The sequence below is a fragment of the Bombina bombina genome, chromosome 4 (assembly GCF_027579735.1).
Source record: "Bombina bombina isolate aBomBom1 chromosome 4, aBomBom1.pri, whole genome shotgun sequence".
In the NCBI taxonomy this organism is placed as follows: Eukaryota; Metazoa; Chordata; class Amphibia; order Anura; family Bombinatoridae; genus Bombina; species Bombina bombina.
Window position 1 is genome coordinate 51,066,213 of NC_069502.1, and position 14,006 is coordinate 51,080,218.

The 14,006-nt window shown below is 38.0% G+C and overlaps 1 protein-coding gene across 1 annotated transcript in view; it reads left to right on the forward strand.

The window, feature by feature from the left end:
* Positions 1-4,576: 4,576 nt before the first annotated feature.
* Positions 4,577-14,006, forward strand: part of LOC128656846 (vomeronasal type-2 receptor 26-like) — a 97,463-nt gene continuing 88,033 nt past the window's right edge. Inside the window, exon 1 of the mRNA XM_053711013.1 lies at positions 4,577-4,693. Coding sequence (XP_053566988.1) covers positions 4,577-4,693 — 117 coding nt within the window. The remainder of the gene's footprint in view (positions 4,694-14,006) is intronic.

A 14,006-nucleotide genomic window follows, 5' to 3' on the forward strand; every position in this document is an offset into this window, starting at 1 on the left:
TCATTAGTAAACTTGGTGAGGGCAGTCTCAGTTGAGTGTTGGGGACGGAAGCCAGATTGCAGGGGGTCGAGCAATGAGTTGGAGGACAGGAAGTGGGTTAGGCGATTGAAAACTAGTTTTTCAAGGAGTTTTGAAGCTAGTGGCAGCAGTGATATGGGGCAGTAGTTTGCAGGGGAGTTAGGGTCGAGGGAGGGTTTTTTGAGGATGGGTGTGACCTTTGCATGTTTGAAGGAGAAAGGGAATGAGCCGGTTTAAAGGGATAGGTTAAATATGTGAGTAAGAGCCGGAGTGAGGGTGGTAGACAGAGGAGGAATTAGATGTGAAGGAATAGGGTCAAGTGGGCAGGTAGTGAAGTGTGAGGAAGACAAAAGGGAAGCCACTTCACTCTCAGTGGTTGGGAGGAGGGTGCAGAGAGTGGCAGAGTGGGTGACTGGGAGTGGAGTTGGGAGATTGCAGGTTTGTGTCGGGATGTTTCCTCGGATTGCAAGTGTTTTATTGAGAAAATAGTCAGCAAGGTCTTGAGCACTGAATGCAGATGAGGGGGGTGGTGCAGGTGGGTGGAGGAGAGAGTTGAAAATGGAAAAGAGTCTTTTAGGGTTTGAGGAGTGAGTGGATATAAGAGAAGAGAAGTAGATTTGCTTAGCTAAGCTAAGGGCAGAGGTGTAAGAGTAGAGAATGAATTTATAGTGCATGAAATCAGGTTCAGAGCGGGATTTCCTCCAGACACGTTCAGCAGTGCGGGAGCATTTTTGTAGGTGACGTGTTGGAGCTGACGACGTGGGGCTTTGCAAGGTTGGGTGGAGAGAGAGTGTCAAGTGCAGCAGAGAGAGTATTGTTATAGTGGGTTATAGCAAGGTCAGGGCAGGATATCGTGGAAGTGTGTGGGAGGCGTAGTTGAATAAGATTGGAGAGTTGGGGAGCGTCCACAGTGTGCAGATTTCTACTGGTGCGGGGGCGAGAGGGAGAAGTAGGTTTAGTATCTATATTAGGATTAAAGGTGAGCAGATGGTGGTCTGAGATGGGAAATGGGCGACATGCAACATTAGAGAGAGAGCAGAGATAGGAGAATACCAGATCAATTGAGTGTCCATTGCGGTGGGTAGGGAATAGGGTGGATTGGGAGAGGCCGAAGAAGTTAGTGAGTGAGAGAAGTTTAGAGGCAGCAGGGGCAGATGGGTTGTCAATGGGGATGTTGAAGTCCCCTAGAATTAGAGCAGGTGTATTTGTGGAGAGAAAGTAAGGAAGCCAGGCAGTAAAGTTGTCAAGGAATTGGGAAGTTGGTCCAGGGGGGCGATAGATAACTGCCACTCTGAGAGAGAGAGGGGAGAACAGGCGAATGCAGTGGACTTCAAAGGAAGAAAAGGAGAGAGATGGAAATGGGGATATGTACTGATAGGAGCAGGAGGGGGAGAGTAAGATGCCAACACCGCCACTGTGTCTCTCACCTGGCCTAGGTGTGTGGCTAAAGTGAAGACCACCGTGTGTGAGAGCAGCAATGGAAGCAGTGTCAGAGGAAGATAGCCATGTTTCAGTAATAGCTAAAAGGTTGAAAGCATTGGAAACAAACAGGTCGTGAACAGTTGTAAGCTTGTTACCGACGGAGCGAGCATTCCAGAGGGCACAAGAGAAGGGAGGGAATAGGCACTGTGGGTTAATGGAGATAAGATTGTTGGTATTGCGTGACCTAGAATTTTTGCAGTAAGAGATGGAATGAGAGTGTAAAAGTGTGGTGATTGTTGCAGGGCCAGGGTTAGGAGAGACATCACCAGCAGCAAGCAGTAGTAGCAGTGAGAGTGACAGAAGGTGAGAGTGAGATTTGTGGGAGCGGGAATGATTAGACAAAGGAGAGTTAGAGTGGGAAGAGTTTCTAAGGAAACAGAGTAGTTCATGAGAGGACAGCATAGAGGATGAGAGAAGGGAGGGGGAGATATGGATAGTGTGGGGATTGTTGTTATAGGGACATGCAGTGATTTTTAGGAGAAGGGAAGACAGAGAGAGCAGAAAAGTCATAGAGAGCATTGTGTAGAAGTAAAGTTATTAAGTTTACCTATTAGTTGGTCTGCAGTTTCAACCTCCAGTTTCTAACTCCAGTGTGTAACTCTGCTACTTGTAACAGAGAGCTACTTAGAATCAGAGAGCCACGGGCCGGAAGGGGTGGAGCTGAACAGTGGTAGCGTGTTGTAGCACTCTGTGTGGGAAAGAGCGTGGAGCCCCTAAGAAAATCAGCAACAACGGACAAGCTAAACCTTTGTAGGCAATCTTGCCTGGTACCCATCATCGTGGTGGGAAGCTTGGGGACTGTAAAGAAGTCCAAACCGGCCGTTAGAGAGTGGCGTTAACCTTATGACCCATTGCCGGGGTCAGACCTAAGGAGAAGCTGAGCCGCGCAAAACAGTGTGGTGAAAGCGTGGGGACTACAAGGAAAGCTAAGCCGGCTGCTGGAGAGAGGCGTTAACCAGACGGCCTATCACCTGGGACAGATTTAAGGAGCCGCTGAGACGAACGGCAGTGTGTAAAATAATTTGGAGTGGCGTTCAGAAACAACAGAGGTATATATACCATCAAAGGCGTCTCACACAAAAAGGTACTGAAAGCGGTCTGTGGATTCTGGACTCACACAAAAAGGTACTGAAAGCGGTCTGTGGACTCTGGACTTTAAGGTGAGTGGGGAAAGGAAGAGAGGGCAATAAGGAAGGAAGGCCCTAAACTGTAGAGTTATCCTGTGCTAAAGAAAGTGCGGTGCTGAGACCCAAGCATAGCTGGAGAAAGCGGAGGGAACTGCAGTAAAAGTGTAAGCACGAATTAACAGGACTTTTTTCCGAGGTTGTGGAATTATTAAAAGCATAAGAACTGCATCTAGTATTTTATCCCCACTCACAGGAAAAAAAAAAAAAAATTATAGTACCAAGAAGAGTGTGATGCAGTGTGGCTGTAACCTCTATGTGTTTTTGTTTAAAGCCAGCACAAGTTAAATTTATTGTTGGTGACTGAACGAATCTGCACTTCTCTTTCTCCCAATTACATTGTTGGTTAGATCAAGTTCCGCAAAGTGGGTAAAGACTTGGTCGCATGGTATTTAAGAAAGGGAAAGGGAAAAAAAAAACACAGGACTTGCCTAGTTTGGCGCAAACTAGGGAAGGGAGCTAAGATTAGCTGGGACGGAAGGAAGCTGAAACAAGTTTGAGTGCATCACTGGACTCTAAATTATTTCTTTTTTTTTGTGTTGTTTATTTGTTTGGTTTTCTCTGTTTTTTTTTTTTTACTGGTATAGCTTAAAACGACTACCAAGGTGACCAAAAGAGATGGTTAAAGTAGTAAAGTAATTATAAATTCAGTTTACACACCTACAACATAAAAAGCTGCTATTAACAGTTTGTACAGGTGAAATACAGGTTTATATGAAAACTAAGAACTAAGGGGTAAAACGACTTATTAAGCTAGATACCATTTAAAGTTAATAGCTATAAAAAATATGCTGAAATCTGAATAGAAGTGTTTTCAGTGAATTATTGTAAAACAGAGAACTAACTGTAAGTTAACTGTAAATTGATTTATTTTTTTTTATTATTTTTTTTTTCCTTTTTTATGTCTGGAAATATTAGATTACAGCATAGAAACAATTTATATTTATTATGCAAGTTACCATAAAACTGGTTTCCAGAAAATTACCTAAGGCAGTTTAGGGACTAATGAAAGCAGTAAGGAAATAGATTTTTAGGTAATAACTGGAAAAGTGGGACTAGGGTCCAGCAAACTAACTTCTATGAGCTATTTTTACATACCTCCCTCTGTTTTTGGTTAAAAGAGGAAAAAAAGTACTGATAAAATTTGCAGAGTTACCTTTAACTAATTTGAATAGATGGTAATAGAAGGTTGATAACAGTGGTATCCTTGTACTGGTCTAGATGCTAGAGAATGGTTTTGCTCTCCACCTGGAAAAAATTAACAAAGTCAAGAAGTGTTGTGTAAATCAGAGGTTTATTGGTTCTCCCTGTTTGCTCTACTTATTTAGTGGGAGATTATCTATTTATCTATCTGTCTATAGCCCTTGATATCTACATTAATAAGCAAAGTATAACCGGCAAAAATTGATACATAATTGGTTTATTACAGGATGAATAAAGCTGGTTCAGCGAAGGACTGGGTATAGTATAGCTAAGATAGACTGTGTATAAGAAAGGGGAATATCCTCTCATATAAAGTTCTATATATATAAGCTATATAGGTAAGCTAATTTAGAATTACCGGTAAGGCTAGGAATATTTTTAAATAGACTCTTTCCCAAATTAGTCAAGTTGAATAAGTTTATTTCAAGGCATGGCCATTTTATACTGCACAGTGTGTTCACTAGAATAAATAATCACTAGCACCAAGACATCACTAGTTTAGATAATTCACATTCCCCCCCTTTTTTTTCTTTTTTTTTTTTTTTTCTCTCTCTCTCTTTCTTTCCCTCGTCTACACTATATTTACACATAAGGCCCATTTTTAGTTTAAGGCCCCAACCAAATATTATTATTTTTTTTCACTACCACTTATGGAAAAGTTTGTCACACTTAAAAACCGATCTCCGGCAATGCTACCCAAAGGGAAAGAAAAAAGAGCAACCAAAAGGAATAGCTTGGAAATAGTGAATGATAGCCTAATAGAGACAATTAAGCCAAATAAAGACACAATGGAAACTCAGGATCTAGTAAGGCAGATTTCTGACATCATGCTGCCACAATTTGAACAAATTAAGAAATAAATAATCGAATTAGCGGCAGAGGTTAAGCAATATTCAGAATGACTTGATGAAGCAGAGAATAGAATTTCTGATATAGACGACCTGAGCTCGAGACAAGAGAACAGGGAAAACAGATAGACGTACTCCAAAATAAAATAGAGGAATTAGAAGATCGCGCAAGACGCAATAATATAAGAATAATCGGTTTACCCGAATCTAAGGAATTCCAAGACCTTCTGAAGTTCACTGCTAGTCAACTACCACAAATATTAGATATGCAAATACCTATGCAAGGCATCCAGGTAAAAAGAGCACACAGAGTAGGCAGCGTAAAAACATATCCAGATGGCAAAACATCGAACAGACCGGTCTTGGTTAAATATCTAAACTTCCAAGACAAAGTTAATATAATGAGACAATATAAACAAAAAATGCCAGTAGCAATTGGAGATAAAAATATAATGCTCTTCCAGGACTTTTCAATAGAGACATCTAAAAAAAGAAAGGAAATGGTACCCCTATGTACAAAACTGATTAATAAAGGCTTAAAAGCCACAATTATATATCCGGCAAAAATTAAAATATTCAGGGAACAGGGGAATGTACTGCTTAACAATGTGGAAGAAGCTAAACAATTTCTGGAATCAAGCCATATCGAATAGAATAAAACAAAACAAGGAGTAGATATTAACACTATAGATTTATTTTAAAGAATAGAGATTGTTGAAGGGTATAATAAAGGAATAGACTTGAAGGTTCAAGATAGGCTTAGTGCCCCCCAACCTAGGTTAGGGAGGGCTTACCCTCCGAGGGTTTTAGGTATTATTCAAGATGTACATAAAATTGTTTGTGATTTTTTCTTTTTTTTTTTTTTTTCTCTCACACTCTCGCCCTCCCCCCCCTCTCTGTGGAGTATTATCTATAAAAAGATAAGCATGCCGATAGAAAAAGTACTTGGGAATTATGAGTGAACATATAAAAATTGCATCCTGGAATGTGGGTGGCATTACGTCACCCTGGAAAAGAAAAAGTATTCTTAAACAATTAAAAAAACATACTATAGATGTAGCAATGCTTCAGGAAACACATCTCAAAGAACAAGAGATTATTAAGCTTAAAACTGGGTGGGTAGGAGAGGTAGTAGCAACAGCTGGCATGACAAGGAAAAAAGGTGTGGCTATACTATTTAACAAAAACCTAGAATTTAAAACTATAACAAGAGAAATAGATACAGAGGGAAGATTCATAATATTACAAATTAAACTGAAAGAAAGATCGTTAATATTATGTAATGTTTATGGCCCTAATAAACTAGATAAAACTTTCTGGAGTGGAATACAAGTCAAATTAATGAACTTTAGTACTGAGAATATAATACTTGCAGGTGATCTGAATATGGTTATGTACCCAACATTAGATAGGCTAAAACCACCAGCAAATAGTTATAGTAAACAAGAAACTAAAATATTAAAGGATCTATGTAAAAACTTAAGACTTAAAGACATTTGGAGGATCCAAAATCCAGACACAAAAAGTTATACATGTATATCGTATAGCCATAAAACTATGTCTAGAATTGATACTTTTCTTATATCGGAAAATCTTATGGGTACAAATATAAGGGCAGATATTAATGACATCATAATATCAGATCATGCTATTATTTCTCTGAGACTACAGTTTAGTAAAGCAAAAACAGATCCTGCAAAATTCTTCTTTCCTATGTATCTAAGCTCTATCATTCTTTTTAGGGGGTGGGTTAAAAGAAAATGGAATGAGTACTCCCTTTTTAACAAAGAATACGAAAACAAATATGAAATATTCTGGGAAGCTTTCAAAGCTGTTATTAGAGGGGAAATAAAGGCCTATCTAGTTAAAACTAAAAGAATTGCTCAACAAAAGGAGCTTCAACTAGCAGGACAAGTAAGGAATTGCTATAATGCCTATCTAAGTGATAAGTCCAGAGTCCTATGGGAAAGATATATAAAAGTCAAACAGATAAGGGAAATTTTTCTCAACCAGAAATTAAGACAGGAGGAACTGAGAACAAGAGCTTTCTTTTATAGGTATGGCGGAAGGGCTGGAAAGTTTTTAGCAAACTTGGTCAAATTAAAGAAAAAAAAAACGCCCTATAGACGCAATTAAAGGGGAAAACGGCAGACTAACGAATAGGGAAGAAATAAATAAAAAGGTATATGAATATTTTAAAAATATTTATACGAACGACAATATTAATGGTGAAGATAAACTAGAATTTTGGGGACAAATTAAACTACCGGTGATAGATAAAGAAGGATTAGAAGATTTAAGCAAACCAATAACACAAGAAGAAATAAAAAAAGCAATAGACAATACAGCAATAAATAAATCACCAGGTCCAGATCAATTACCAATAGAACTATACAAAATAATCAGGGAAGAAATAACCCCAACATTGGAAAAACTTTTTAATACGATTTTTATAAAAAATGAGATGCACTCTAAATATTTTACAGCATCAGTAGTCACATTAGTGCTCAAAAAAGATAAGGATCCAGAAGAAATAGGGTCATACCGGCCGATTTCACTTTTAAACAACGACTATAAAATCTTTATGAGTATAATTTCACAGAGGCTAAAAAAAGTGATAGACCCCTTAATACACAAAGATCAAGTGGGCTTTATGCCATATAGAAGTGCAACAACCAATCTGAGGAAGTTACAATTAGTAATTGACTACTATTGGAATCAGACTAATAGAAAAGGTGCGGACGTAGCAATTACGTCTATTGATGCAGAAAAAGCTTTTGATATGATTATATGGGATCATTTATTTACAACAATAGAAAAATTTGGGATCACAGGACCCTTCCTCAGATTGGTTAAACTACTATATAAGGAACCGATGGCTACAATTTTAATAAATGGCAATATGACACCAAGCTTTGTATTACAAAAAGGAACCAGACAAGGATGTCCCCTTTCGCCGTATCTATTTAACTTGGCTATAGAGCCCCTCGCTATTCTCCTCAGAAAGGAAATGGAGGGGGTCTGGTTAGGAAAAAGAAGAGTTACATTGTTATTATATGCAGATGACCTGCTTGTCTTTATAAAAGATACAAAGAAAGGTATTCCGATGTTAATTCGGATATTAGAAACATTTAGTAGTTTTTCAGGATATAAAGTGAATATAAACAAGTCAGAGATTCACTGGCTATATAAACGGAAAGATAGTTGCAATAATCCCCTGTTTAATGAAGCAAAAGAAAAATTGAAATATTTAGGGATTGTATTAGCCAGAGATCCAAATAAGTGGTATATATTAAATTATCCTCAAGTGTGGAGGAAGATGAATGAAGAACTGATAAGATGGTGTAATAATCAATCCTGCTTAGTTTGATTACTAGTATAGGTATGTAGCACAATATCAATTGAGAGTACTATTACTTGGTAAACCCATATGGATATATGTGCAGTTAATATAGATTAATGTTTCCCTACAAAAAGTACACACTAAAGTATTATCTGTATTATAGGAATCAAAATCAAATGCAATCTTAGAAATAAGCAGGCTTGTAATAATACAAAAGGATATAGGAATAGGTGAAACTTTCTTAAGAATAAGTAAGGAATAATTATAATATATTGCGTAACATGAGATATTGAACACACAGCAAGTAAGTCTTATCCAATGTAGTATTGATAGATTGTTATAATGGAGAACTTCTGCAGATATGATTATAGTTGCAAACGTAGTAATGTACCTTGAAAACTGTGAATGCGGTAAGTAAGGACAAACACTTCCGGGTTCTGTGGGCTGCGGCTGCAGCAGCAGCAGAGACACGCTGAAGCCAGCTAACAGTCAGCGTGTGACGTCACGATTCTCCGGTGCAGCAGAAATCAACATAAGGATAATATAACAGAACAAATAAGATTAACAGATAAGAGCTTCAATAACCGGTTATTCTTTATGGCAGCCACAGACTTGGTTGATAAATAATATGAGCTGATAAGTTGAAACAGGTAACGTAACTTCCCAAAATAAAGACAGTCTTGAATAAATGAAAAGTACTTGCCAAAGTAAGATGTTGCAACAGGCTGGAAATAAATATTAAATCCGTAGTAGGTAGATCTTGAATGAGGTAACTTGAGTTGCTGAAAAGTTTAGATACAATATTAACCTTCCAGAGGTATCAGAGGCTCAGTGTTACTCTGAGGAAAATAACAAAATACTAAGCAAGGTGTGTTCAGTGAACAGGTGTTTTATGAGAGTAAGTAAGATATGATTGGTTGAATTCTAATTAAGGAAACAGTACACCCAAAAGCCTGACATGACTCCCCCCCTCAAACAAGCTGATCCTCAGCTTGAAGTCTGGGCGATCTGGATATCTCCTGTGGAATTGGGAAACAAGTCGAGGAGCATTAAGATTAGATGCGGGTTCCCAAGAGTCATCTTCCTCCGAGTACCCCTTCCACCTAATTAAATATTCCAGAATACCCTTGGAAAACCTTGAGTCAAGTACTTCTTTAACTTCATAGATTTCTGAGTCTTGGATGGAAGTGGTTGGTAGTAAGTGGGGTGTGTTATTTCTAGTAGGAACGTATGGTTTGAGGAGGGAAACATGGAAAGTCGGATGTATTCTCATAGATGAAGGTAAATCCAGAGTGACTGCATTCTGATTTATTACCCTAGTGATAGGGAATGGTCCACAGAATTTTTGTGTCATTTTCCTACTAGGAAGATGTAGCTTTAGGTTTTTAGTTGACAACCATACCTGGTCTCCAATTTGATATGAAGGTGGTTGTCTGTGTCTCAAATCATAATAGTGCTTTTGGGAAGTCTGAGCTTTTGAAATGTTTTCCTTGATAACCCGAAAATTGTCTAGAAGTGCATTATTCCATTCATCTACAAGAGGAGAATTGGAAGGAGAAGTACTAACTGAAGTGATGGTTGGATGGTACCCATAATTTGCGAAGAATGGAGATAATTTTGTGGATGAATTGGTTAGATTATTGTAGGAAAATTCAGCGAAGGGTAAGTATGTTATCCAATTGTCTTGCTGGTAGGAACAAAAACATCTTAGGTACTCATCTAACCATTGATTGATTCTCTCAACCTGTCCGTTTGCTTGTGGATGAAATGCAGTGGTGTATTGATGGGTTATGTTAAGAGATTGACAGAGACTTTTCCAGAATTTAGATGTGAACTGGGAACCCCTGTCAGATATCAAAACTGTTGGTACCCCATGAAGCCGAATCACATGTTGTATAAATAAGTTAGCTGTTTCTGCTGAAGTGGGAAGCTTATGAAATGGAATAAAATGCGACATTTTGGTGAAACTATCAACAACTACCATGATGGTGGTATAATTCTTTGATGGAGGTAAATCCACAATGAAGTCAACTCCTACTTGTTTCCAAGGTCTGTCAGATGTTGGAATTGATATTAAAAGTCCATAAGGTAATTTCCGCTCAGTTTTGCATACTTGACAAGTAACACAAGTCTTAATATAATCTGAAACAGTTTCCTTCAAATGAGGCCACCAATATGTCCTTGTTATAAGTTCGATGGTGCGTGATTCCCCTGGATGTCCCGCTAAGGGTGAATCATGGTGATGTTGTAAAATTTGTTGTCTCAATTCTTTAGGAATATAAATCATATTCTTGTAGTAGTATAATCCGTCCTTCAATTCCAAAGGAACCTTAGTGTCAGTAGGTGAATTTTTTGAAGAGTTCTTTATATCAGTTAGAAAGTCTGAAGTTAATCCGATGAAGCGTTCAGGAGGAATTATAGCAGTAGGATTTTCGTTAGGAATAGGTTCGGATAGTTGTCGAGAGAGTGCATCCGCTTTTCCATTTTTGTTTGCTGGGCGGTATTGGATTTGAAAGTCGAATCTTGCAAAGTAGAGACTCCACCGTACCTGTCTAGCTGATAGAGTCTTGTTATTTTGCAGGTATTGGAGGTTTTTGTGGTCAGTGTAAATTATGAAGGGCATTTTTGCACCTTCTAGTAGGTGTCTCCAAAATTCTAAAGATTTACGGATGGCGAGTAATTCTTTGTCTCCTATTGCGTAATTCCTCTCTGCTGATGTCATACTTTTTGAAAAGTAGGAGATTGGATTGTAGAGGATCTTTAGGTGTTTTCTGTTGAGAAAGTACTGCCCCAATCGCAAAGTCTGAGGAATCAACTTCCAATACGTATTGTAAATCAACATTAGGAAATTTGAGTATGGGTGCTTCTGTGAAAGTTTGTTTCAAGAAGTCAAATACTTTGGAATGACTTTGATTCCAATGGAATTGTTGGGTTGAACCAGTAAGTTGTGTGAGTGGTCTCACTATTGATGAAAAATTCTTTATAAATTTTCTGTAATAATTGGCAAACCCCAAAAACCTTTGGAGAGACTTCTTATCTTTAGGAGTTGGCCAATTTTTTACTGAATCAACCTTCTCGGTTTGCATTTGGATACCAGCAGGAGATATAGTGTAACCTAAGAATGAGATAGTGGGTATTGTGGAATGAACACTTTTCTAATTTGGCATATAGTTTATGTGTTTGTAACCGAGCTAATACCCAACGTACATGTTTTATATGTTCTGGCAAATTGTTGGAGTAAATTAGGATGTCGTCTAAGTATACTACTAGACATATGTCTAATAAATCCCGGAAGATATCATTAATAAAGTGTTGGAACGTTGCGGGGGCATTACAGAGACCGAATGGCATCACTAGGTACTCATAGAGTCCATAGCGAGTTCTGAATGCTGTGAGCCATTCGTCTCCTTCTCTTATACGTATGAGATTGTATGCCCCACGCAAGTCCAACTTAGTAAAGATGGTAGCATTACTTAATCTTTCAATTAATTCTGGTATGAGAGGTAGCGGATATCGGTTTTTTACCGTCCGTTTATTAAGCTCTCGGTAATCTATTATCGGCCTGAGGGAAGTGTCTTTGTTGGTTACAAAGAACATTCCAGCTGCTGTGGGTGAAGAAGAGGGTCTGATGAAACCCTTTCTAAGATTATCTTGTAAGTATTGTTTAAGATGTAATAACTCAGGGTGACTCAATGGATACAAATGACCAACCGGTAATGTTGCACCTGGAATTAATTCAATTGGGCAATCATAAACCCGATGAGGTGGAAGAGTTTCTGCCTCAACTTTACTAAAGACCTCTATGAAGTCCTGGTATGGTTCCGGTATTTGAATCTGTTCTAATTCTGTGTGTAGTATTTTATGATGTGGGAAGCATGTATTTTCACAGAATTTTGATTGGAAGGCAACAGTTAAAGTAGACCAATCAATATAGGGGTTATGTGTCTGAAGCCAGTATAACCCTAATACAATAGGGAAATGAGGTGATGGAATTACATCGAATGTTATATATTCAGTGTGGCCATCTTCAGTAATAACTAATATAGGTACTGTGTTGTGAGTTATAGGACTATTTGCAATTACAGAGCCATCAATAACTTTGATTGAAACTGGTGTTTTCTTTAATACAATAGGTATTTTATTTTTCAATACAGTAGATTTGTCTATAAAGTTTCCAAAGGCTCCAGAGTCAACGATGGCAGAAGTAGCCAATCTATTAAGGTCCCACTGCAAAAGGAGAGTTAGTTTGCAATAAGAAATTTGTTTATCTAGACTTTGAGTATTGTTAATATGAACAAACTTACTCTTTTTATTTTTTTGTAATGTTGGACAATTCATAACTGTATGACTGGGATTTGCACAATACATACAGAGGTGATTAGTTTTTCTTCTTATCCTTTCTTCAGGGGTTAATGGTCCACGAATAACTCCTATTTCCATGGGGGTGACATGCTCCATTGGAGGTGATTTTATGTGTGCAGAGGTGGACATAGTGGCTTTAAATGTTGGATCTGAATAACCACGTTCAGCTTTCCGTTCCCTGAGCCTCCGGTCAATTTGGGTTGAGACTTTTATTAATGCATCCAGGGTACTTGGAAGCTCTATACGTGCTAGCTCATCCTTGACAGGATCAGACAGTCCCAATCTAAATTGGTTTCTGAGCGAAACCAAACTCCATGCTGAGTCTGATGCGTACAGCTTAAATTCAGTGGTATATTCCTCCACTGTCTTTTTTCCTTGTTTTAAACTCCTCATCTTTTGTTCAGCCGTTAGTTGAATATCAGTATCTCTATATAGCTCATCCATGGCTTGGAAAAAATTTGTTAGTGAATCTAGTAGAGGGTCATTTGTTTCACACAAATGATCTGCCCAAATTCTGGGTTCAGATCTTAGAAAAGATATTGTAGACAAAACCCTTACCCTGTCAGTGGGGTAAGTTTTTGGTTTTAAATTGAAGAGCAGGTAGCAGGCATTTTAAACTGCCTATAGGTTTTCCTATTACCATTATATAATTCTGGCAAGCTTATCTGTGGTTCAGAACTGGGGGTTTGTTGTTCTTTTACCTCCTTTATAAGCTCTCTGAGAACCTGATTTTCTAGTTGTAAGTCCAAGATAGCCTGTCCAATTTTGTCTACCTTTTGACTCAGGTTATAGACTACTTGGGGAATTTCAGCAGGTTCCATTTTCTTTTAGGGCTTAGTATTATGTAATAATCAATCCTGCTTAGTTTGATTACTAGTATAGGTATGTAGCACAATATCAATTGAGAGTACTATTACTTGGTAAACCCATATGGATATATGTGCAGTTAATATAGATTAATGTTTCCCTACAAAAAGTACACACTAAAGTATTATCTGTATTATAGGAATCAAAATCAAATGCAATCTTAGAAATAAGCAGGCTTGTAATAATACAAAAGGATATAGGAATAGGTGAAACTTTCTTAAGAATAAGTAAGGAATAATTATAATATATTGCGTAACATGAGATATTGAACACACAGCAAGTAAGTCTTATCCAATGTAGTATTGATAGATTGTTATAATGGAGAACTTCTGCAGATATGATTATAGTTGCAAACGTAGTAATGTACCTTGAAAACTGTGAATGCGGTAAGTAAGGACAAACACTTCCGGGTTCTGTGGGCTGCGGCTGCAGCAGCAGCAGAGACACGCTGAAGCCAGCTAACAGTCAGCGTGTGACGTCACGATTCTCCGGTGCAGCAGAAATCAACATAAGGATAATATAACAGAACAAATAAGATTAACAGATAAGAGCTTCAATAACCGGTTATTCTTTATGGCAGCCACAGACTTGGTTGATAAATAATATGAGCTGATAAGTTGAAACAGGTAACGTAACTTCCCAAAATAAAGACAGTCTTGAATAAATGAAAAGTACTTGCCAAAGTAAGATGTTGCAACA